The following is a 26,697-nucleotide window of genomic DNA, read 5'->3' on the forward strand; positions in this document are numbered from 1 at the left end:
TGAAACCTCAGAATTTCACTTCTTGCCTCCTCCCGTTTTAATAATGAAACTGTTTTGCCTTCCTCTTTTGTTACCTACAGTGCAAAATCCAGCCACTAGCTGAGCCCTCAGAAGCAGGATTACTGCATCTCCCACAGGGTTGTCAAATCCCAGGAACTATATCCCCCTGCAGCTCCCAGCTCCCAGCTGTCAGCCCACTGAAGCTCAGCAGGTGGGAGCCTGGCCAGTACCTGGATGGGAGACCTCCTGGGAAAAACTAAGGGTTGCTGCTGGAAGAGGTGTTAGTGCGACCAGTAGGGGGCGCTCACCCTGTGGTCTGTGTGGGTCCTGATGCCCCAGTATAGTGACGGGGACACTATACTGGACAAAATACACCATCCTTCAGATGAGACGTAGAACTGAGGTCCCGACTCTCCGTGGTCATTAAAAATCCCAGGGTGTTTCTCGAAAAGAGTAAGGGTGGTACCCCAGTGTCCTGGCCAAATTTCCCCCTGGCCTTTACCAGTCATGGCCTCCTAATAATCCCCTCTCTGAACTGGCTTCATCACTCTGTTCTCCTCCACATTGAGAGCTGGTGTGTAGTGAGTGTACTGGCGCATCAGACAGGTGGGGGCTACACACAAGTGGTAGTGAGGGCTGTCCCCATTATCTGTTAAATCCTTTGAGTGGAGTGTCCAGAAAAGCACTACATCAGTGCTTTACATTGTTATCCTTTACAGCACTACATTGTTATCCTGGTCCTGGATGAGCAGAGAGTCTCCCAAGCTTCCACAGTCTCTTTAAAAGGAGCAGCATCAGAAGAGCTGGCAGGAAACTCTTACAGTGGTCCAAGTAAGGCAGTAACCAGCTCAGAGCCGAGCTGGAATGGAATCTCCCCACACATGCCTGCGCTCCAGGGCCAGAACTGAAAATATGATCTAGAGTAAAGAAGAACTGCTACAGTACAGCACTCACCTCACAAAACTGTGGCCAAGACTCCACACTTGCAGCCCAAAACCCAAAACCATCAGATGTGACCCAAAGGATACCCCAAAAACATCATTGCTCCACGTGACCAACTTATTGCCTAATGCAGAATGATGCAGATATACTTCTAGCTCTCTAGAGTGTAAGTGACACCAGGTCAGATTTGGGAAGCAAGAGCCCTCCTTTTTTACTCTGTGACATAAAACATGCTTTAAAGTGCACAGAATCCACAAAGAACATGACACTGTATATGTGATGCCCTTTTAAATCACAGCATTCTTTACTGCCCACTAACTCTCTTCTTTAAGTCAACATTTGTACCAATAGTGTTAAGGACCTCATCTCACGATCACAATTTATTAAAAGAGGATGCACTAGTATTTATTTTTTATGGTGGACTGTAATGAAGGTCCTATGTGAACTGACCTTTCTATGTAAAAACCTCAAAATTTCACTTCTTCAGATAAACAAGAGGGCTAGAAGTTGTTTGGGACACAAAAAATACTCCTGCACACTGTGACTCCCATCCATCCATTTTCTAATGAAGGGTTAAAAATTCTTTCTCCGTACAGCATGTTCAGCAAAACACCAGCTGCAACACTAAATGTATCTGCTCTTAATAAGACCAGGGGCCTGCAGACACAAAGAATGCTTATTTTTAGAATCCCAAAGAATTATTTTTGTGTAGAAGATAAATTGTAACTACCTGCTTTTAGAAAACACTGATACAGCTCAATTACACAGACATCTTCTGATTAAAGTAGACGTTTGCTTAACCAATACAAATTAATTAGGATGGAAGTTTTTTTTTTTGAGACTTCAGCTCTTTGTCTTCCTGATCAAGTAAGTGTATAAAAGGTCAGCTGTAACTTTTCCTGTTAGAACCACCTTCCTAATTGCTGGGAGGGTGCTTCTCTTCGGCCAAATATACAATAAACTCCTCTTCTGCTCGACGAAGGATTTTTTATCTACACTAACCACATTATCCAATTCAGGGTCATGGGGGAGCTGAAGCCTATCCCAGCAAGCAACGGATGCCAGGAGGGGTACATCCTGGATGGGACCCCAGTCACTCACAGGGTACTTGCCAACACACACACACACACACTCACGCCAGGCCAATTTTCCCAGAAGCAAATTCAGCTCCCAGCATGTCTTTGGACTGAACCCAGAGCACCCGGAGGAAAGCCATGCAAACGCGTGAAGAACATGCAGACTCCACACAGACAGCACCCCAGGTCCAGAATTGAACCCAGGGCCCCAGCGCTGCTAGGCTGCAGCGCTATCGACTGCGCCACCATAACTTCCATTGTAGTAAATACCACGCTAATACTACTCTCCTCCACACTTCATCTGGTCTCAAGAAAGGAAGTGAAAGCAGAGATTCAAAACGGGAAAAAAAAGAAGCTACTTTGATTCTGCCTGGGAATCCTAAGAGTAATAAGCTCTTGAGATCAGACTTGTTCGTCTTCTTTGAAGAAAAACATTTTTCCTTTTTAGATTAAGGTTTAGGCAACCGGTAGTTGGGAGTTCATTTCTTGAGGTGGTTAGCAGTTGTGCTGACCCTATGACAGAGAGCCTTAAGAAGTGTAATCATGTAATCATAGCTCCGGGTGAGTTAGCGGTTTTCACTTATTATTGACACTGTGCACTAATTTCTTGTCAAGGCAGCAACACACTGCCAGCACTGACAGGACCTGCCATATTCTTCAACCCAGATACACCTCCTAACTCAGGTAGATCACCATAGAATTATTAAGAATTAAGAATGATTAAAGTAAAGGCAAAATTTATTGGAAAAAAAAGATATGAAGCGTTTTCCCCCCAATTCAAATCCAACAATATAAATGATAATTTCCAAAGCTTAATAAATGGGGCTTGTTAAAATTCCACAAATCATAAAAAGACTGGAGAATTAAGGGAACACGCACACCGTTTAAATTCAGGATTAACTTTCAGAATAAATCTACGAATTCTCAGTGACTATAATTCGCCAATAATACACGGTATACCCAAAGCCAAAAACAGTTAAAAAGTTCTCCAATGCTACCAACAGCGGTGGCCTTCTCTTGAATCAAACATCTTTCTAGCTAGAGTCCTCAAAAGCACAGCACGAAGGTCAACACATCTGCCGCTTTTATAAGCAAGCAACAATATAGCACAAGAACACAAGCAGCCCTTCTTCCGCTATTGTTAGCACTAGGATTCCTTTCTTTTTTATTGATCAGGGGCTGGAATTGATCGTCTTGTCCATTAAGTAAGGTGGAACTCGATTTCTGGGGGGTGTTTTTCCCTGCTATTAGATGGCAATGTGGTCCATCCGTTCCTGTGATGGAAACTCCACCAGCCCTGTACAGGGAGCCGCACAAGAAGAAAAGTATGAGGGGCATTGTGAATATACTTGGACCAGGAGAGACCACACATCCAGTTTTCTGACTGGAAGTGAAGGGCATTAGCGGCAGACAATAACACCTGAAGAGAATGCAGTGTATTGTTAAGAGGACATTAGTTAAAAGGTCTTATTATTGTCCATGACGACCGTAACCATGGAGTTCTGGCTTTCTTTACAAAAACAATAACCCTCTGTGCTCAGCAAACCCTTCTGCTCAACCTGACAGAAAATTAAAAATTTAAATGAAACATAATTAAAAATAAATACTAGCCAGATTACCAGATGCAAGCTACATCCCTGCTGAATTTTCCTCTGTCAGATGCATTAGTCACATATTGCACATGACAATTAAGCACAGTCGATGGGGCGATTTGAGATTTGAGACTGATTCGTTACAGGTATGACAGACTGGTAGCAATCTCAACCAAAACGCCACGCATTCTACGGAAAGGCTGATTTCAAATTCGGCTTTCTAGTTAGCTGGTTCATTCACTGCTGGTGGCTAAGTCATCTCATGCTGAGAACTCCGATTTCTCTTCCTCTCTTTCCTCGGAGCAGACGTGATGAAGGCCACCACAGGGATCTGTGCATTTCGCGACAGCCCTGATTGCGGTCATCCTAGAGAGCTGCAAATTAAACGGTCGCTGACTAAAATTGGGTTGTGGCATCTCCAAGCATAAAGGGGTGTACTGTGAAACATGAACCAAAAAGCGCAGGTGGAAACGGTGCAGAAATGTATTTAAATCTAAACAAGAGACACTTCACTTTGTAGAAAGGGTTGTGGGAGTGTGGAACAAGCTAACCAGCCATGCGGTGGAAGCCGATACCCTAGCTTCTTCAACTAAGTTGGATAAAACCCTCGAATCAATTATTAACTATTAGTTAATCCCAAATGGGCAGGATAGCCTTTCTTTTTGAAGTTCCCCTTTAAACATTCAGACAACATTATCCAGCTTTGAGTAAAAAAAAACAGCACTTGTAGTGCCACTGCTTAAAAAACTAGCCAGAATGCGCTCTAATAAATGTTTAGCCAAGCCTCAACCACAGGCACAGAAATTTATTCCCCCTCCTGTATTATTTTTTTGCACTTTTTTTGTTCAAAAAGGTGCAATTAGTTTCTCTCAGCCCAAACCCTGCCATTATCTCCCAGTGGTGTGTTTCCCGGCTGTCACAGAAATTGGACCAAGGCCTTCTTCCAACGGCATGCACGGAGTCCCCATGGAGAAAAGTATAGGAAAAAAATCCATATGCACCTCCAATGGTAATGGTGGACCGGGTAACCGGGACAAAGAGGAATACAGAGCTCGTTTTTAAAATGACTCTATAAATGACTCTAATTATTTTAATAGCTCCACACCGGCGACGGACTTACAAAAGCGGCTTTTTCCTCCTCTCTCCCAGAACAGAGCTGAAGTGCACGAGCTGCTCTTTCCTGTAATTTGTCATACCTTGACGGCCATTTCTAAAACAATGCGCCTGATTGATATCATTTTTAGCTTTCTCTCGCAGTCAGGTCGTTCTTCTGTAAAAGGGGGGAAAAAAATGGCGAAACCTTGCATGTAAAAACAAAGAGAGAGGAATGACCCCATCTAGGTGCGGGTTTTGAAGGAAAAGAAAAACACTTTTTTGTTGCAGCGGGACATGAGAGTGTTAAAGTCCTCTGGTTGTTTCACTACAGCGTTTTTTTTGCACTTTATTTACCCTCCCTTGCCGTCTCTTACTCAGCACCTTCTTTTATCCACGATACGCAGTGTGGACAGCCCTTACTGCCTGTTTAACAAACGGCCACCTTCAATGCTCAAGCCAAGACTGCTTGTTTGGCTACAGTTATTACGTGTGCTGGATAGAAATGTTCATAAATCAGACATAAGCACTGGCCAGCAATACAGTTATGAACAGCCCGAAACAGAAGATCTGCATGCATGAGGCTCTGATTAGTTCAAAGGCAAAGCCAACAATAATAATCCATTAAAGAAGCTACAGCTAAGACATGCTTGTGATTAACTATCCCTATCTTACATTTTAAATGCCTCCACAATCCTAAAGCAGACTGTATTTCCTTTTTGGCATATTAGCTTGCAGTTTAAAACTGCAACAATCCCATACTTTGTTTTTCAGCTTTGGTGAGTGATCATTGATATAATTTTTGCAAAGGATTCTCTGAACGAACACTTACAATTAAATAAAACTTTATGCGTGTCAATATGAACTTCCATAACTTAGGAAAATGGTTAGGCAACTTCAAGATACATCACACATAAGATTGTGTCGAAGAGTTTAAGGGTAAGAATTCCAGTTGAAGACAACACTTCCTTCTTAAAGATGAAAGGAGGACACTTCTGCTATAGCCTTAAAGGCAATCTAAAAAACTTCATTTAGAAGTCAAGCAAAAAATTACAGAAACACTGCTTAAAAATTAAATCAAAGCCGATACAAAACGTGCTGTAAATGAAGAATTCAATGAGATACAAGTAAAACGAGGAGAAAAAATATATAGTATACAGCCTAAATGGTTTTAACCCCACAAAAAGATCACTTCGCATAATTATACAGTTTTCTCGTACACACAAAAAACTAGACTAGCCAACTAATAAGAATCATACCGTTCAGGGAGGGAATTTTTTGTAAGAATTTACTTCAAAATAAATGCACCCGTTCTATTTGTAAGCATTTTGTGCAAGGCGCGATGAGTTTTACTAAAAAAAGAAAACCCGCGTGACATTGGAACAAAAAAGAAACTTCAACTTTTCCTGCATTACTAGGTTGACAGCGCAGAATGTAAACCAACGCTGTTGTTTTCACAAGACAACTGACATGCCACTTGAAATTAAATGTCATTAAACAACTTGTTTTCACCTGCATTACTGAAGTCCTCAGAGGCACAAAACATAAGCATGAGGTTTGCATTAACGTCTCTTAGCAATCCACATATTTTGGAAACGTTTCTGCTCCATGTTATTACAGATATAACGCATATCGAGTTTTATATTGGAGGCACTTATGAAGCGGAACACAAATGCCATTAACATGCAATTTTCTTTTACTGTAACAAGTTCGAGCAGGGAGAAAAACAAGTGTTCGTTATTTTGCAAAAGAAAAATTGCTCCCAGTGGCCTTTTCACTTACTTCCAGTACTAATCATCGCTACAGAAGTCTTGCCTGTCACATTTCTACATCTTGTGTGTTCGGTGCATCTGTTTTTAATTACAGAGCTCCCAGGATTAAAATAACAAACAACAAAATTAACACGGTGTCAAATTTCTTCAGAAGGCAGGTACAGTGCAGCTCCAATAAGAAAAATCCCAGTAAGTTCGGGACAACAGAGGAAGAACCACATTTTCACTGCCCTCACTTGTTGAAAGAAAGTGAACCTACTGTGCACTGAAGGGGACAACCATCGAGAGGAAACAGAACAGGCAGACAGATGCACAAGCCCCTGAGCAACTCTCCATTTTCCCCAGGGGAAAGAAATGCTGGAAGCTGGAAGAGGTCAGGTCTCCAGGCTGTCCTAGGTCACATCACAGGGGGTTCCAGGTGGGTTATCAGGGAAAGAAAGCCTTTCTCCAGCATCCTTTGCTGGCCCCAACGTCACTCATGTCTTAATAGGACCGACGACTTCCTCTTAAAACTGGAAACGAAGTCGAAAGCAAAGAGCGTTTATTCACGTCTGCACCATTTCCCTGCTTGTCTTGCAGCGCAGCTTTAATTAAAGTTTAAAGTTTAATGCACAAAACTGCAACACTCGCATTTAATTTAAATACTTGAAATAGAACACCACTGCAAAAAAAAATGTGAGCAAAACCATAGGTTAAAGTGTCACAATAGGGCTTGAATGTGAAATGTGGTATACGGGCTTAATGAATACACGAAACCTTAATTACCTTGGCAATGTTAAGTTAATACTAAAGGGACACACGGACACGATCAGCCTCTGGAGAGACGGCTGTGGCAGGTTCCGCTACTCTTCCTGAGCCACGGTCAGTTAGCTGGGTGCGATTGTCTCCTGTTGGTGGCATTTTTCCAAGTTAATCTCACCGATAGCCGCCATGCTACTGGAGAACAAACCACCCGCAACCTACACTGGCTTACCTTAAGACATGCCCATGGTAACCTCAGCACTGAGTGTTCCTGCCAGAAATTTAACACTCCCAGACGGGCCAACAATCGAGTCAATCCTTGGCGTTCCCCGACACACATCTTAATTCTGCACTGTGCATTACGGCTGCCCTCTACCTACACCGGAGGTATTCCGGCATTAAAGGAGATTTCTTCCCACGTCATCATGCCACCTTAATCGGTGATTAAAAGAACTCTCTCTGCCATCGCTTCAGAAGGGCTCTGGCCTGCAGAAGATGGTACATTTCTTCTCACAGCTGTTAACCTGCTACCTTCCAACGACCTCTGAGTGTGCCGGCCGTATTCCTGCAGATCGCTGGTTACAGCCATATGGAGGCACGCGTTATCTCGTCCTGTAATTTCTCGGGCTGTGACCACCGCAGTCCAAAAACGATTAGGGCAAATGGATGAGACGGATCTGACAGGCCCTGGGCAGGAATAGCAACCCTCTGGCCTTTCAGAATGTAGCCCGTCCCTCACAGAGCCTGGTTTCTAGTTTCTCGGCTCTAGTCTTCTAAAGGACAGCTTCTCATACACCTCTGAGTTCTTCTCCGAGAGACAAGCAACCTTCCGTCATGCTGATAGCAAATAGGGCATCGTCATTACTAAAGCAGGGAATGGTTGTAACTGACGAGGAGCCAGTAATTAATTAAAATCATGTGTTTTTTAATACCTTTTCATAAATTCATATTCTTACTTCTAACTCAGCTCAATTACCAAACACCGGGCAGATGACTTCCGCTATGTATATAGTAGACCAAGGGGGATTATGACTCAAGTCAACGCTGCTCACTATTTAAAAGGTGAATAATTACGTGTCTAGGGAGATAAGGATGTAAAAAATGTTACTGCATTTCAATGATGCCTCAGTATATTTAGATTTTCACCATTAATAAACAAGATTAATGGTGATCAATTTTAAAGATAGTTGAAGATTTTAAATCACTGTCTCAATTGCTGTAGTAGGCTTTACGCTAAAATAATTTAAGCTTGACAATACAGTAACCATCGTCACTGCCCATTGATCAATACATTAATAACCATGTCCGGCTGCAAGGAAAAAAAAAATACTTTCTATGGCTCATTCTGTAAGGAATAATAAAAGCTCAATAGGAGCTTTTGAAAGTAAAACTTTTCCAATCAAGCAGACTATTTCAGCTATCCACTGCAGAGTTCTTAATTCATGCAGTCTGCTATTATTCGGCAGGTTTCATCAGCAACTCAAAGCAAATTAGCACCAGTCAAATGTGTTAATACAAATCAAATCAGCCAAGAACTCCAGAGAGTTCAAAGTACTTTTATTCCAGAAAACAAAAATAACATCGTGAGGAAATCCGGTTCTTTCACATGCTGCTTTTCAAAGACTTGTCATGAGAGGAACAGGACTACAAAGAAAAATAGGAAGTCAATTTCTCAAAAAAAAGGCTACGTTTCAGATTCGAAATTAGTTGCAGGGTTTATACAACGAAAGGCATTTACATTGCCTTCGAAACGGCTTCGTTCAGTGAACATTTTAGACGACGTTAATAGACTAATTTGTATTAATGCTAATTAACACAGATATTGCATTATTTATGGGCTATACTTGAGAAGGATCACAGGAATCTAACTTTCAGAAAAGAAAAAAAAAACGTTTCAAATGAACAGCTGCGATATCCATACTGTCATTTATACATTATAAACATAATTGTACCATGATTGCTGAAATGGTTCATAATTAACGGGCAAATTAGGAGCCGCGAAAAGCCAAGCTATGCAGGGCGCATTTTGAATAAATTTCCCATGAAATTAGATTTTTGAAATGTAGATGTCCTTCCGTGTCAAAAGCTAAATTTGGGCCCCACGGCTCCAAAAGACTCTTCAAATTCGAAATGATAGGAAAAGTCAAGTTTTTGCGACAGGTTTTATTAATTTTTCTTCCGCAAAGCTGCCTAAACTCATTCTGCATAGCAGGAGGCTAAAAGCCCTCTACTGCAATGACAGTAATCCGAGAATGGAAGTGGAAATTTAGCAGCAAAACGTTTTTTTTCCCCCCAGCAAATTCCCAGTTGAACATTCTGAAAGCTATTTGAACTAGTGTGTGGCAAATCGATTAGCAATAAAGTAAACACATTTGCCTAACTTAGCTGCTACGTTGTGGCTTAAAACGCTTAAAATGAAAAAGAGGTTGAAGTATGGTTGTGAACAGAAGATGTGTACCAAACTTACACACACAAAAAAAAAACATTTGTCCTATTCAATTCAGCCAACAACAATTACTAATGTTTCAAGCAATCGCACCTTGAGTACAGTAAATGCTGGGTGAGTTTAGACAAATACTGCCAGGAGCAGGTCTTAATGAGTTCGTATAAAACCCACTCCCCTTAATTAATGTGTGCTTTCAATTCATTTAAGTGCTTCGAAGGTCTTGTAGACTAAACTGCAATTCAGAACTGAATTATTCCACTTGATGTTTATTATTCTATTTTTTATTAATTTTTTACTCCCGCTATTCAAGAAAAAGTGAAGTACTTTCCATGCCAAGTATTAAGGCTTGAACCTTTTCCAAACAGTTTAGGAGACGCTCCAGTGCAGCAGTGAGTACAGTAATTCCCATACTGACAGACATAGAAAAGGATTCCAGTCCAAGAGGGAAACGCCAAACGGTATTTATGCTAAAATGCAATCCATGATTGAAAAGATAGCTTTGATTAATAATTCACTTTGTCATCGACTGCTTTTTCAAAAGAGCATGATGGGGGGGAATGGCAGGAAATTACTGAGAAACTCTGTGTCTGTGAGGAGATGGAGGTTACAGCACTCTGCAAGGCCTGGGAGCACAAGGAAGAAAGCAGGTTCTCAGAGTCTAGGCCTCTTTTTAAGATGCTTTCAACTCCGTCTGGGCACCACTCACCGGTCAATGACCGTTCTTCATCAACGTGGACCCGAAGGCTATATTTTTTTTAAGCAGACATCTGTGTAAAGCCTGTCATCTCTTCAAGGAAATTCACATGATGCAGGGCACTTTTGCGCCCCGATCTGTAAATAAAAGTGTGGGTTTTGCCCATTTCCACCTCATCCATATTTTTGTCTTAAACGTCTATCACAGATCTGAAGCCATATTTCTTCCTCCATTTTTTCCCCCCTATTGGTCGTCATTTGCAGATTGTGGCTGATGTACATTATGCTGAAGACCTTGGGAAGAGGAACACAATGAGCTTTCCCGCTGACAGGACTCCCTCTTTCAATCATGACTACAAATGGACCTTTTCAGCTCAGATTCACTTGTTAAAGCCTCTTTATCACAGAAACCTCAACTGCGAGGGTCCTGCTGTGTTATTTTTTTTTTCCTCTTTTAACTTCAAATCAACTGTTTTAAGCCACGGAGACTATAACCAACTCAAAAGCTAGGGCGCTGGCGATCAGCGGGTGTCCTCAGATCTGCTCACGTCTTGTTCATTCAGCTTGCGGGATCATCTGGCTTCCTTTCTCAGAAGCCTGCTTAAAATAATATTGTAATTAGCCGGATAATTTGGGCAGATATACTACTGATTGTTGATATAGGATACCTAGAGAAGCCGCAGGTATACTGTACTACTGATTGTTGATAAGATACCTACAGAAGCTGCAGGTTCTGTATACTACTGATTGTTGATATAAGATACCTATAGAAGCTGCAGGTATACTTTACTACTGATTGTTGATATAAGATACCTATAGAAGCTGCAGGTATACTACTGATTGTTGATATAGGATACCTATAGAAGCCGCAGGTATACTGTACTACTTATTGTTGATATAAGATACCTATAGAAGCTGCAGGTATACTACTGATTGTTGATAAAAGATTCCTATAGAAGCTGCAGGTTCTGTATACTACTGATTGTTGATAAAAGATACCTACAGAAGCTGCAGGTTCTGTATACTACTGATTGTTGATAAAAGATTCCTATAGAAGCTGCAGGTTCTGTATACTACTGATTGTTGATATAAGATACCTACAGAAGCTGCAGGTTCTGTATACTACTGATTGCTGACATACTGTAAGATACCTATAGAAGCTGCAGACTGTCTTCACTTAGTGACCACAACCTCTGGTTCTTTTCCAACTACAGAGCTCACGGGGCAGCCTGGCTGCTCTCCCTCTCAGAACCCACTGACCATCTGCTGAGAGGGTAACTATGGCACAGGATCCCGCTCTGCCAACTGTGCTTGGAGCTCTCGGGGATGGGCAAGGCCCAGTACTGCGCTCCAGCAGAGCTGTGCTAGCACTTGATCACATGCCCTCAGAGTGGGTTTTCACTCAGCTCTGGAAATAAAGCCTTTCAGCCAACTCGGAATTTAACATCAGCCAATTTTAATACCAACATAGCCTGTCTGCTGCTCTTAAGAAACCACTTGATAGGGAAATACTTTATGTTATTTGGGAGGGATAGGGATTATAAAGCAAACTCTCCACACAGGAAAAAAAGACCTGATTGATGATTGAATATGAATAAGGTAAACACCCTTTTTCCAGCGGAGTACATGTGTTAAATGATGCACGCGCTGAAATTTCAGCAAGATGTAGGGATTTATTGAGTGACGCTGTTTTAAGGAAAGATGCCTGCAGTGCTGAACAAATAACCCAGGTCTGTCGATTTTTATTCACTCTCTTACTTTGCCGAGGAGAGAGAAATACACAGAAACCCGGCTTGAGCCAGATATCTCTGCCACATAAAACATTAAGATGGATATACTAGCCCTATTTAAACATTCAGCTAGGGTACATCTGCGTAAGGTATTCTGAAAAACAATTTGGGGGTCATAAGCACAGAGAGGAAGAAAAGGACCTCGAAGATGTAATAGCTTTTTCACAGGACACTGACTTCAAGACACAAAAAAAATAATAATAATCCACTGTTGCAAGGTGGGAGATTAATCTCTTTGAGAAATGATGTTTTGAATAACACAGGAGTTGTAGTGTAAGTTGCTTTTAAAAGTCTGTCCTTGATCTCCACTCTTGGACATCTGTATTTCTCATACTTACTGTTTAATAACAGTAGTCGCCCTTCAGTTAGTAACTAAGACCATTTCTGGCCTGGTACGTTTAATAGCACTATCACAGACATGGTGCTAGATCACTCGAGTAAGAGGATGGCTTCATTTTCTGCGACTGTTCAAGCATGTCTGCATTATCTTCTCTAAATAAAGGATTCCTGTCAAATGGCATTGGAAAAAGCTGTGTTTGGCTGGACTATTTCTTTCTGGTCTGTTGGCACTAAGATCATAGCAACTGGTATTTCTGAGGTACGTCCAGAGCTTTCTCTCATGATTCTAAGGTAAATGAAGGAAAAGAGAAACCTGACAATTTAGACAAGCTAAGATGGCAAAGGACATCAGAATTAGATTCCCATTTCAAAGAAGGTTAAGCCAATCCAGGTTTAATAAGTTGCTGGCTCTTGCTACCATTTTAAATCAACATGCGGGTACATACTTACTGCACTTGTATTTGCTAAAGTATAGAACAAGTGTGGAACAGTCAACATGTGTATAAAACAAATCTCTGCAGCTTGGAAAACCTCGAATGGCTTGCACAGGACTATGCAATGGGAATTAAAATGCAGTTGGCTCACAGCGACTGGCCTGAATCCAATACAGGCACTGTATTTTTGATAACGGAAAATTCCTTCATAATCAATTCACATCATGGCTTAGGTTACAGATTCGTCTCACCCGAGTCACACAGTATATGCGGTCTGAGGACTGTGATCTCCCTGCAACAGCAAAAAGAAAGGATGATACTGATTTTGGTATACGAGAGATTAAAACACCCATTAGCAGATTCTCCTGCTTTGGGTCTCTAACACAAAGGACACGAGCCAGGACAGGTCCAGTCCTCCACAGGGGCACATACCCACACAGAGTGAACTTTGAGACTCCGATGAAACCAGCCAGTCTCACACAGAGGAAAACCTATGCCAATCCTTTGTACATGCAAGTTATTTTCCAGTGGAGCATGTTTTAATGAGCAAATTTGTTCCGTATGCCCTTATGCAACCCTTTCTTTCATTTACAATGATGTGCATAACAGGCCCATTCAGATTAGTGAATTAAGAACCAAATACTTTATTGAATTATTACCCGTTACAATATATGTGATTTTGTCACATTTGAATTTCATAGCACACTCAGTTTAGGGGCAAGAAGGGAACATCTAATCAAACACTACTAACCCCTCAGCAGCGAACAAGCAGCAGCACAGAGGGAAACTTGGGTCCCATTTCCCTGAAGAGCTCCCTGCACCCAAAAGGAAAAGACTGCCCAGAGTTGGATTTATCTGCGGCAACAAATACCCGATTTCTTGGCACAAAAAACATGAATGCAATACATAAACACTGCGATACTCCCTGGGGTTATTTTGATTGTTCTGGTGTCTCACAACAGGGAAAAATAAAAAGTTCCAAGAACATGACTAATAAGACTCTTTAAAGTTTGAGAAGCTAAGCTCTTTCATCAGGAATACACACTGTTTACCAGGTTGGAAACCCAGGGTTGGCCTTCAGAGAGCTGCAGTTTGAGGCCCGTGGTATATTCTAGCCAAACACTTCTGGGCTCCCTGCAGTCTCCGTGATATTAGATCTGAAATCTAATACTGAGGGTTTATTTCCCAGTTCAGCTCCAGCTGCAACACCATCAGTCTGCTTAATTCTCCAGCACATGCTTCCAAGTGCCTGCTCTTCCCTACACAAAAAAGAGCATGGTTTAAACACAGGGCTACTGTATGCAGAGTTGCGATTTCCACACCTTGAATAATGACAGCAGGCCATGCAGGCGAGACTGCTGTCCAGTCACTGTATTGATTCTCATGAACAACATTTTTTGCTCTTAAAAAGGGATAAAGTGAAGACAAACTGAAGATTATTTAACACTGTACCACAGAGTCCCACAATACCACAGTAGCGTATTCGAGAATACTGTTATTAGGCAGCGGAGCACTTTTAGTAACAGACTGCTCCAGCTACGGTGTTCAAGGGAACGTTTCCGCAGGTCCTTCCTCCCGGCAGCTGTCAGGGTGTATAGCACTGCCCTAGGCTAGGACTGCGAGCCCTTCATCTGCTCATCTATGGACAGCATGTGGCACTATTGTACTTTTTGGACACATTATATACTCTATATACTGTGGTACTTTCAATCTGTATATAACCATGCGTATTTTGCACATATTATATTGTTTTACACTATGAGCATATTGTGCACCACCTAACTATATATTTTGTATTGCTGTACTTATTTTATTATTATTTTTAGTCTATTCCGATGTCTGTTTTTGCTTGTCTTGGGCTGGGCTGCCCAGTCTTATCTATCCATACCCCACCCACTTGGTAGCCGTTAGCTATTCGATCTCAGGGTCTCAGCCAGCGGACTGTGGAAGGGCATCGGGTTGTCAGCTTAAACAACTTGGTGTCGTGTCTTGTGCCCCTTGCATCGGTTGTTCAAGATTCATTTTGCCACTAAATAACATTATGAATACACTTACACTCAAGAGTAGCTCCACTCCAAGTGCCATTTTAAAATCTGATCAAGGAGCAATTTAGGCAATAGTTTGGAGTTTGTGGTCAGGGCTCTGGATTCTAGCCAGAGAGAGGACTGTGGGTCCAAATCCTGAACTAGACACTGCTTCACTCAAACTAGCTCTAGTAAATGCTGGGCTGAAAAAATTGGGTCAGCAGATCATCACTGACTAATGGCCTCCACTGACTAATATCTGGTTAAATAAAAGACTACACAAAATCTAAACTCATATAAGGAAACTGATTTAATTGCTTAATTGAGCAATTCAGGAAAGGGGTGAAGACAAAAGTTAAGACAACACCCACATAAACATTATTAGAAACAGCCCTTGCTTATTAATCAAGTATTTATAAGAAAGAAATGTTATATTACGGAAACTGAAAGTTCTTTGGTGCCGTAAGTACTTTGGTATGTTGCCTTAATCCAATTACAATTGCCTTAAGGCAATGAATCAACAATTTTAAAGACTGAGCCACAGTTGTGATTAGTATGTTCTTCTCTCAGACTGGCCCTATGTTGGAGTGATAATCAGAGTTTCTGACCACGTTGTCCAGTAAAGCACAATGTCTCAGGGTCAGCCTTGGAGAAGCCCAATGGGTCCATAATTTCAACCAAACCAGTGCTTTGTTGTTAACTTTAAAATTTAACTAGTTGCGCTTTCCCTGCAATCTACTCACATTCTCCTGGGTTTAAACACACATTTGGGAATGACCCACCGCTCTCTCCCCGTGAACTAATTGTTTTAGTTTTTTTCTGAAAGAACTGCTTTGAGAAGTTGATAAAAGCAGGAGCCCGGCATACAAATCCATCCGCAGGTCCAAGAGGTGGATCCACCGCTGCACAACAGAAAAGGTACAGTGTCTAAAGATTCTGCTTAAGTCCTGAAACTAGTGGTACAGTTTGGATGCTTCCAGATAGCTGCTGTTGGTACAAAAGCTAAATGAATTTAATCACGAAAGGGAACAAAAATGTGCAATTTGGCATTTGTATCGGGAAAACCATCAGCGATCATTGTTTTACCTTGGAACGCAATCTGAAACACAGGCCAGACCACCTGCCCTGCCTCAGACACCGTGGTTCAAAAGGGCTGGAGCCGTTTCATTTGAAAGCAAAACCCTTACTAGCAACGTGACTAAGGAAGATAAGGCAATGGTGGGGGAAACCAACTGAATGGTTTCCTCTTTTTTAATTCAAGTAGAGTAGGAGCTCATATAAAAACTATTTTAAAATCTTACATGTGGTGCTAAATCTAAAATCTGGAGCTCTTTGTGGGGAGGGGGGTGGGGATAGCCAACAATTTCATCAGAGTGAAAGGAGATAAGGAGCAACAAAGATTCCATGACTGTTACCTAGAATAAAGTCAAAATAAAGGATAAACTGACTCATATAAAACACAGGGCACATTCCAATCCATATAAGGAAAAACTCACCCCATGTTTCACATTACGACCTGCTGAAACAACACACATTCCAGTTGCACACTGCAGTAACCTCTGTAATACAGGTGCTTGACAACTGCTCGAGCCTCAAAAGCACAACACAGTTGTGAGGTAAACCAAGTCAGATAAGTTCAGCAGAGGTAGAGATAAGGTAAAAGTGACTTCCCTATCGCTATTAGGCTGTGTGGGAGATGCCGTTATCAGGATTTCCGAGAGTAGAAACGTACCTCTTTTTCAGGAGTATGAGTAGAAAAGGCCAATTGTACTGGTGAAAGAAATATAAAGTATGGGATTGATTTCAGGCCTTACCACCTTGCTTCGTTGTTGTTCTGTGCTGAATCGCCAGAGGATTTCATTAACCTTCTGCACACCTGCTGTATCATGTTATTTTATACACAGTCAGGTGTTTCTCTCTCTATTATTTATTGACCTTTAAGGAGAGATCTATCTTTTCACTTCCAAAACACTATCACCTTCACATGCGCTTTTCAGATACTGGCTTTACAATCATTTTAGCAGTCCACAACAAGCCCAGACATTTCTATTAACGATTTACTGGAGTGAATAATTAGGCTTAGGTGTCTAGGATCTCTGTCCATTTACATATAGTGAGTGAACTAGCACAGACTTGTGTTCACCTCTCTTCATACACATTCAGCTCAACCAGAATTAAAACTCAAAGAAACTTGAAAATAAAGTGCTCATTTTAACTAACATTTTACCATTAAGCATACTACTCTCTACTGGAGTATCTCAAAAACACCACCATTATTAAATACTGCAGCGTTGTCACGAAAGTATAAGAAAAGCCCTCTTATTTTATAGAAACTACCACAAATGGGTTGATTTAAAATGATCCATAAGCAAGTTATCAGCTTCCATGTAGAAATGGGTGGACCATAAGCCAAGAACAGTGAGCAAGACACATTTAATATTAAACCTAGATGATATAAGCCAAGCTTTCTCTAAAATGATTTTGCATACTTCCAATGTTTTATTATAAAAACACAACTGTCTGACTGTATTACTGATTGTTGCATTTCAGGCCCTAGATATTTTAACCTTTTTCCAGAAACACAAAAGGCTCTTAAGGCAGCAGTAATGAGGAAACATGCTAACAAAACATTAATATAATATTATTTTGCTTATCATGCTTCAGAAGTAAATCATTTTGATTTAGAATGTGGGAAGGCGTCACTGCATGGATTAAAAAGTGATCAGAAATGTAGGTGGTCTCAAGGTCTGTACAATCTTGGAAGAAATTTTACTTTCATCAGTAACCTAATAATGCCCCTAGAGGGCACTAGAGTAAAACTACATTAGTCCCCAAGACCTGCATGTCCCCCTGACAGAATGAACTAAAGATCAATATTTTATTTGTTTCCCCCAAAAAGCACCTTCTCTCAAAAGACAAATGGTTCCCCACAAAAAACTAAATTTACTTTATGCCACTGATGTTTAACAGATATTTTGTTTTTTAAACAAGAATAGTGGCTCTTCCAAAAAAACAACTCCACCTTTGTAACATATCAATGAGGCGGTATGGTCAGTACTGTACAGAAAAAAATATTCTAATAGAATTTTTAAATGCAGCTCAGGCTGATGAAGCGTTTAGTAACATATCTTTTGTGTATCTTTTGTGTGAATATTTATTGCTTGAGTTTTATTAGTATGTCTTACGAATATATTATTTGAGGGAGGAAAAAAACACTTTGAGAAACCATCACAAAAGCAATAAAAATCCCTGACTTTCCTTATGAATCTATGCAGTGGTTATTTAGAGGGTTGCTGTCAATTTTTTTTGGGGGGCTAGGCAATGAGATATTGCTTTTGAGCTATTCAAAAATGTATTCTTTAACTAGACAAAAGCAGAGAGATAAAATGGGACTGACACATGTAATCCAAAAGTCAAAAGACTTTTAGTCAAAAGAAAACCAAAATGTCTGGGAACCTGCAAAAGCAGAGACATTTTGTTTTTTGACAGCCGGTGATCAGTGCAACACATTTTGCAGACTCACTTTCCTGAGCTTAAATTTTACCTAATGGCTAAAGGCACTTCCCCTAACAGATGGTTACAATAAGAGCGATAATCGAGGGGGGGGGGAAATGAAGTCAAGACTGTAAAAAAAAACATATAAGTTCAGCTTCACCACAGCCCAACCACAGCCCACACCCAGTAATTCAAACCACAGGATAAACATCTAACAGGATATCATACTGTGTAAACTAGGGGATTTCTAAGTAATTCTCATGTAGTCAGGAATTTCACTAAATGTAACGCAAGCTCAAAATGTTCTGCATTAGAAACAGGTTCCGAGACGATTGAGTTTTTTTTCTAATTCGAGAATAAAGAACCCGAGATCTGTTCCCGCTTTCTTTTAGAGATACAGCCCTTTTTCATGTGCCAGGGACTTCACACGTCACTGTCTGAGTGTGGGCAAATAATTGACAACCCAAAATCTAAAGGTTCAGACAGGCAGATGTATTACCACACTTATTAACCTCCTGTCTGGAAGAGTTACCGCCAACGTGTGGAACATCATTACCGCTAACGGTAACAAAAATGAATTAGGTTAGAAAAGGTGAGAGCCAGCGATGATGCTGCTGACAGGCCAGTGCAAAGTTACATGTAGCAAAAGTAGGTGGAAATTACCACAATGCAGGCCTGCGAAAGCAACAATTTCATCCATGACTGTCTAATGACCTTCAGACCCCCGGAGCTGGGCAAACGGGGAGGCTTGATTTCGGACACAAACGCCTTTCAAAATCCAGCCATTTTCTACCTGCTTCACCCAATTCGGGGTCAAGGGGGGAGCCGGAGCCCATCCTGTCAAACAACACCCTTGATCGCGACACCAGTCCATCACAGGGCGCGAACACAGGCACAGTCACACACTCACTTGCCAGCGTGTCTTTGGACTGTGAGAGGAAACCGGAGCACCTGGACGGAACCCACACAAAGGCAGGGAGAACATGCAAACTCCCCGCAGACAGGACCCCGAGAACTGAACCCTGGGGCCCAGCACTGCTAACCACTGCACCCCTGTGCCCGATGCTTCATTAACCATTTCAGGAAATGCAGAAACTGCCACTTTCGAGCACAGAATCAGATAGAGCTGAACATTTAGATTACAAAAAAAAATGTATTTCCTCAAAATACACTAATTCCCCGGTATAAGAACATTTGGCGCCATTGGGCAACATTGGGCAACAGGCATTATGGTTAAGGACGCTGTGAGGCAGCAGCCCTGTTTTAATGATCACAGCGAAAGCTTGTGCTCTCATTTTCATTTTTTTGTGTTTGTTGTGTAGTTGCTGTTCGTTATGGGCCCTAAGTCTTTGGCGTAGTAGTCAACAACAGTATGCACATCGTTCTAGCTGATCGCTTGGATAGCGATCTATTACAACAGAATGAAAAATGTAAATATGCTATCACTAATTATTTCACAGCTATAGTTGCTGATTAAAGTAGAACTGGGTTGTCCACTAAGCTTGCAGTAATGGTCTGTGTGGCATTATATGTTAAGAGCGGTTTTTGAGTGAACTTGTCTTCAATTCAGAACGGGGTGGAATTTTCCCTAGATGAAATAATGGAATTTTTATTTTTAATTTACGATTGCCCCACCTTCCGAACAGATTTTCATGAATGAATTATGTTCAGATACTGGGGTATGAGTGTACTAAACTACCCCCAATGAAATGATGGGGTAGATTTCATCTGATCTGCATCTTTAAAAGTACACAGTTAAACTCTTTAAATCAAATTCTGAATCTTTGCTTACATGAAGTTCAACATACACTGATGCACCTTTCCCTTTGGGTCATTCTCTGTGCAACTGTTCTTTGAATACATAAAGAATACCTCTGTGTCTGTACATTGATTCAAGCCTTATGAGTCTGTGGATACTGTACCAAAATAATTTACATTTGAATAAATCCCAGTTTCAACCATTAAAAAAACATTAAAGAACACATTTCCATCAAATTCTAAAACTCAAAGGCAGGCTAATATGTAAATAAGCCATCTTCAGATGGAAGCTTCATATCTATGCTTACTAATTATACCATATTGATTTTTTTTTTAATTTCAAGAGTAGGCGTAAATATTCATGGTTCAATTCCTACAATAACAAGGATACTTCACTTTTCACCTTAAGAACTGCAATTCCCATGTATACAAAAAAACAAGTTATGCATGTTAATCACATTCCTACAGAAATGCATATTTACATAACAGTAGACCATTTTCAAATGTTATTTAACAAATGTAACTGCAACACAAATTAAGGCGAACAAAGGTTTTCTGTTAAAGAATCAAGTTTTGCATGACTGGGTTTTTTTCTGTTTTTCTGCTGGTTGCATTGCCATTTGGTTTCTGAGCATCAAAATAATAACTAGAGTGTGAGCCACTGCAACATCTCATAACTGGAAATGGACCAGTAGCCCACTGGTATTCATTACAGCATCCTGGACTGTCGGGCTGAAAGCAGGCAGAATCAGCTTCAGAAACAGGCCTACCTTGTCCTTGTCATCCACAAGATCGGCCAGGATATCATCAGGATCCAAAATCCCTCCATCACTGTATTCAAGGTGATGGATCTTCACAAAACAGCTGCCATCCTGTGTGAGAAAAGGCTGTTACTTTAACACCAGGCACAGGTTTTAATCTCGCTTCAATTTAGCAGGTCATAAAAATGTATGGAGCTCGGCTTAACAAAACTAAAAATAAATGCAAATACCCCCAGACCCACTCATTACATTTTTGCAGGAAAGCCATTCCCAGCATTTGGAACCAATCTTCCTTGCTTCAGTTAAAGAGACCAATCACCAATGGCATTTGGAAAACATGCCAAGATTACACTTTTAAAGCAGGGATTCTCAACTGGTGTGTTTCTGACATTAATGGCATTAGAGGCTATGAAAATAAAAGAAACCCCTGTGTCGTGTAATGGACAAAATATTCTATTATTTATCCATCCATTTTTTATCTGCTTCATCCAATTTAGGGTTGCTGGGGCATATTACAACAAGCAATGGACCCTCAGTGGAATTCATTTTTTTATTTAATTTTAAAAGGGCATTTATTAACTGTTGGTCATGGTGATTCTCCAACCAGCAGGGGTAACAAGTCCCTTTTAAAACATGCATTTCTAAAGGCTTTAGCATCTGAACTGTGATCATGTAAACAGGCAGTTTGTTCATGCGGAAGTCATATGGAATAAATCTGAGCACAATTCAGCCTTCAGGGACAAGAGCATCTTTATATGAAATACTTACTTTGATCCATATCTTACAAGTGTCCATAAACTTCAGAAACAGGTGACCTATAGTGACTACAAAACTAACTGGATTAATGCTCTCCTCTAATGGGTCATGTAATAGACCAGGAGTCTCCAGCCCTGGTCCTGGAAAAAACCCCAGCCCAGTTATTCTTACAGAATCCCTAAATCACCTGTCAATTAATGATTAGGAAGGAACAATTGTTTAAGGAACCAATCAGTTAAGCAAGTAATGTTTTGCAGTGTGATCACCAGTCCTTGTGGGTTAAAGGATATTCTGAGCTTAGTGCTGCATGATCTCTAAATTTCTCAATCAAACCCAGTACCTGTTGTACTGGTCATACCTGAACTGTTCCAGGCCTTTCAAAACTGATGATTTAAAGACTATTAATAAAACCTGATGGACCGAGCTATTCTAGAACCAAGGTTGAAGATTCCTAATTCTGTTTATTCTGCTTGAACTGTTTGGACAACTCGAAAAGCAACCAGCGGTCTTGACAAAAATATAGCTGTGAAAAACTCAAGCTGTGGCTGTAATTATCAAGGTGATTGTGTGCTTTAAATACAAAACTTTGGTATCTAGAGTGAGAGCTGGACTGGTTTTGTCTGGGAAGCATTCAGAAGCCTATCACAGCCTATGGAGGAGCAGTTAATTAACAGCTTTGCCCCCTTAACTGATTTTGTAACTTTAATAGCCACATTTTAAATGGATGCATGAAGGCAGCATGCACAAAGCTAGCGAGGCCCCGAGGAAAAGCAATCCTGAAATCTCTTGGGTGGAGACTCTAAATGCAAAGATTAGCTAATGATCCACAGCACAGCTTCAATCCTGCGTCTGAGAAGTCTGCGGGGTACAGTCACGCAGTTGTACAGTTCTATGATCTGACCACTCCTTTCACTCCAGAACGTTACCATCATTGGACTGGGAAAGCACAGACCAAATGACGTCCCTAATGAGGTGTGGCAAAACAGTATGATAGATTCCTTGTGCAAGAGGATAAAGGTTAAATTCCTGGAAAGATTAAAGGAGCTTGATTTTTCTTTTTAAATGAGTTTGTTCTCTTTTTTTCAGGTAAACCACATCCTGCAATCTTCCCTAGAAATGCTAACTGGGATCAATATTTCTTTTTCTGCTGTTTTCGTTCTCTGCAACACTGCTTCTCTTCTGAAGGAGCACATTCTGCAGCTCTAGTAGTACTGAAATTTGTATTCAAAGAACAACCGCTGAACAACCGCAGCAGAACAAAACGTTCTGTTTTCTGTCAATTAAAACCCACAAAACAGACTTGCCCAAAAAGCGAAAAGTCATAACTAAATAAAAAGGTCTTTTACGTCTGTGATCTTTCAACACCACTAGCCTCTGTGATCACCTGGGTGTTTTTAATGGTCATTGCATTCTGTGGGAGGGGTAAGTGAATTCTTGGATCTCTTCTTCCTAGTGGCTATAAAAGTAAGAATTCACAAAAATGTCATTTTCTAACAGCTCCCCATGTTGTGTGAAGAGAACAAGAGGCAAACTATAAACAACTATAGTTATGCAGATACATAATCTGGCTTCAAGAAAGTAATTAAACAAAGAAAACACACTGACAGTCTTCAAAAACAACTGTGTTCCTTTCCAAACATAAACGAAACAAATCCCATCTCTCAATACTGCAGTGGTCAAGTATTATTCCACTAGTCTGCTACAGTACATCTGGAATTAATAGATAAAAAGGAAGAAAACATCTTGGCACGTTGAATCCAATAAACAATATGAAAAAAAATCTTTGGGAACAATCCCAAAAGCCTACAGGGTAACATGGGTAGGTTTATGGAATCTTATTTTGGTAGTTAACCAAATTATTACCTCAAGAATAACCCAGGGTTATGCAGTCTTGTTCAAAACCAGTCATTCTCATCAGCAGACACTGAAGCAGCTTGTCAAAATGCTTGGGTGGTTTTGGAACTAACAGTACTGTTGCGACCTTCTGTTTTCAGTTGCATAAATTTGCAATGAGTATGTTCCTGCGCCTTTTAAATGATTAAGCCAACTGAAAACTGACAGTTCCTTTCCGTTTTGTCCCCATTATTTTGAACCTTTGTCTAGCACAAATGTTTATAAATACACATATTTATAAATATACAGTATAAATAGTGCTGTGCAAATGTATTCTGACCTATGTACAGTATTCACACTTCAAAGCTTATAGTCATCACGCTAGTAATTTAGCAATTAAGTAGTTCAGGTGGGGAGCTGCGTCAGCATGCGTAGGCTGCAAAGGAACAAGAGGTTTATTCTATGCTGAAAAAAAGAAGAAAGAAAACACAATGTTTCGGCCATGGAGCCGTGTAGTAGGTTGTGTATATAACTAATATTAATTTAGCAGTTAATATTAGTTAGATACACAATCTACTACACATTCAAAGTGAAAAGTAAAGAAGTAACCAAAATGAAGGAAATAAATCGATAAGTTATAAGTGCATAAGTATACACACTTTTTTCTTTGCAAACCTAAATTAAATGTACTGTAGGTGCACGAAATTACCTAAGTCATGAGTGGCCTCTGTTTGCAATAGTAGTGGTTCTCCTGATTTTAGCATAAAACCCATCTCTGGCCACATAGTGAGTTCCAAGCAAAAAAAATAAGGAGCTTTAAAAGGATGTTAGGAATAATGTCATTGAAAAGCACACATCAGGGGATTGATGAAAACTGATGAAAATCCCCCTTCATTCACTCATCAAGAAATGAAAGGTGCACTGTACCACCTAGATCAACCCTCCCATCCAAACGTAGCAGCTGGGCAAGGACGAAACTGAAGAGTGATGCCATTGTGAGGCCAACAACAGCTTTCACAGAGCTATAGAATCCAATGGCAGAGACAGGTTCTCCATTCTGCCATACCAGCAAGCTTTGTGCAGTGTTGGCTGATGAACACTTTCTCTCATCTCATATCCTGCATGACGTTTGCAACAAAGCACCTGAGCGATACCACACCAATCTAGAACAAAGGTGAGGAGGTCACTGGGGTCCAAACTGGAACGGCTTGTGTTGAGGTGGCACCAAATGAAACGGTCTGCAAGAAAGCCATCTCATCTCCCAGTCAGCGCTATCCCTACAGTCAAGCACGGTGGTGGCAGCAATACGCAGCCGGGACTGGGGCAGCTTGTTAGAACTGAGCAATACAGCATTGCACAGAAAAGACCACAGGAAAACCTGCTTTACGTTTGTTTTCCCAAGAGGAAAACGATTCAAAGCTAAAATGGAGTGGCTTAAGAACAGGACCATGCAGGGCCCTGTGTGGCACAGTCAACGGACTGAACCCCATCCATCGAGTACCTAAGGAAACTCTTGAAAACCACTACAATGTAAGTGATACCCAAGAGTTTGAGCAATTAAAAGACGGTTATAATTCATGCCGGAGGTGCTCCCAACAAATAGTGAATTCACAGGTCAGAATACATGCGTATGTACTGTAATCTACATATTTCAGTTTCTGCTGACATCTACTGATATGTATAGATAGATAATACTTTATTAATCCCGTAGGGAAATTGATTAAATTGATATGTATCCTAATCTTAGTCTGAGCATTCAGGTTTTGAATGCAATATTGTGGTTAAAAAATGAGCATTCATACTTTTGTAAGGCACTGTACTCTTGGCACTGGTTGGTGTGTTGTTTTCTTTTACGGACCTGGCATCTCGCATACAGAACACTGCCTGAAACTCCTTTTTTTCCCCTCACAAATACTTAAAAATTAGGTCTTGCCAGCTGAACGTTCCCTTCTAATGGGCTTTAAAAATTGAGTCAATCAATAAACGTTGGACGTGGCATTTCAAAGGGGGGTTTGTTCTGCAGAGAAATGTTGACTAAAGTTCACATGGATTAAATGTCATTTATTTTAAATAACATGAAAAGGGCTGAAACTCTGGATGATTCACTACATTTTACACTTTTTTCTCGACTGTTAGTACAGTGTTCAGGCGATGCTAACGATAACTAACCCTAAAGACTGATGTCTAAATGTACAGTATGCTGCCCAGGCAAGCATGTGACTACATATCCCTTGAGGTATTGCAGTAAGAACTACAATGGTCCCAATCTACTAGTAATCTCTACAATTACTAGTAGGCAAAATCACTGTTACATTTTTAATACGCTGATGACAATAAGTAAGCCTTAAAACTCACTTTTGTTCAGAGAAACAACGACTGTTAAAAAAAACTAAATTTCTTTGTTGCTCAATATGAAACTTCCACCTCCCAAAAACCAGAAGTCTAGCAATAATAAAAACACCTTCTATAAAGCCGTGAAATCAAAACTGCCACTGCACCCGTCAATATTCATTATAAGGTGCCAATTCAGACATATTTGTTTAGAGACTTTTCAGGGCCTATTCATGTCCTGAAATACCGAACTTCACTAAAAAGCTTCATACAAAACAGCTTAACCTTAAAGTATAAACAGAGCATAAGAAGGGTTACATGTGAGAACCCATCTAGCGCCTCTGGTTGCTAATACCTAACTGATCCCCATTCTGCACTTTCTTGAAAAAAGCCAGGGTATTTACTCCGACAACAGCTCATCTTCGAATCCCACAAACCTTTGGGCAAAGACGTGCTTCTTGTCCTCCACTTAAGTGGAATTTAGATTCCAATTCTGCAAACTGCTGGTTTACCTTTGACCATTTTCTTTTTGAAGCTTTTGAGGACTTGAGACAGGTCCTCTCCTCGCAGCGTTACAAACGTTTCATTTTTAGCCTCTCAGTGTAGGGAACACCCTGCTGCTTATTTTCACAATAATCAGAAGGCATGCATCTGGGAAGATAATATATCGAATACATAAAACAGCAATTCTGGTTTTAACAACTTAAAGCCATCTCTGTCTTGCAGGCTTTGTTTTATCAGTGGTTTTTAAACAAATACAGGGTTTCCTAGGGGTCTGCAGACACTGTCCAGAACCTTTTTACTGCAAGTACAGCATACTTG

The 26,697-nt window shown here is 40.6% G+C and overlaps 1 protein-coding gene across 3 annotated transcripts in view; it reads right to left on the reverse strand.

Annotated features, from left to right (window-relative positions):
• The window catches only part of pard3bb (par-3 family cell polarity regulator beta b), a 313,361-nt gene that overhangs the window by 266,778 nt on the left and 19,886 nt on the right, over positions 1-26,697 (reverse strand). For all 3 annotated transcript variants that reach the window (XM_015359593.2, XM_069196274.1, XM_015359591.2), the window contains exon 2: positions 20,965-21,066. In XM_015359593.2, the coding sequence (XP_015215079.2) occupies positions 20,965-21,066 (102 nt within the window). The remainder of the gene's footprint in view (positions 1-20,964; positions 21,067-26,697) is intronic.

The sequence above is a fragment of the Lepisosteus oculatus genome, chromosome 12, assembly GCF_040954835.1.
Source record: "Lepisosteus oculatus isolate fLepOcu1 chromosome 12, fLepOcu1.hap2, whole genome shotgun sequence".
In the NCBI taxonomy this organism is placed as follows: Eukaryota; Metazoa; Chordata; class Actinopteri; order Semionotiformes; family Lepisosteidae; genus Lepisosteus; species Lepisosteus oculatus.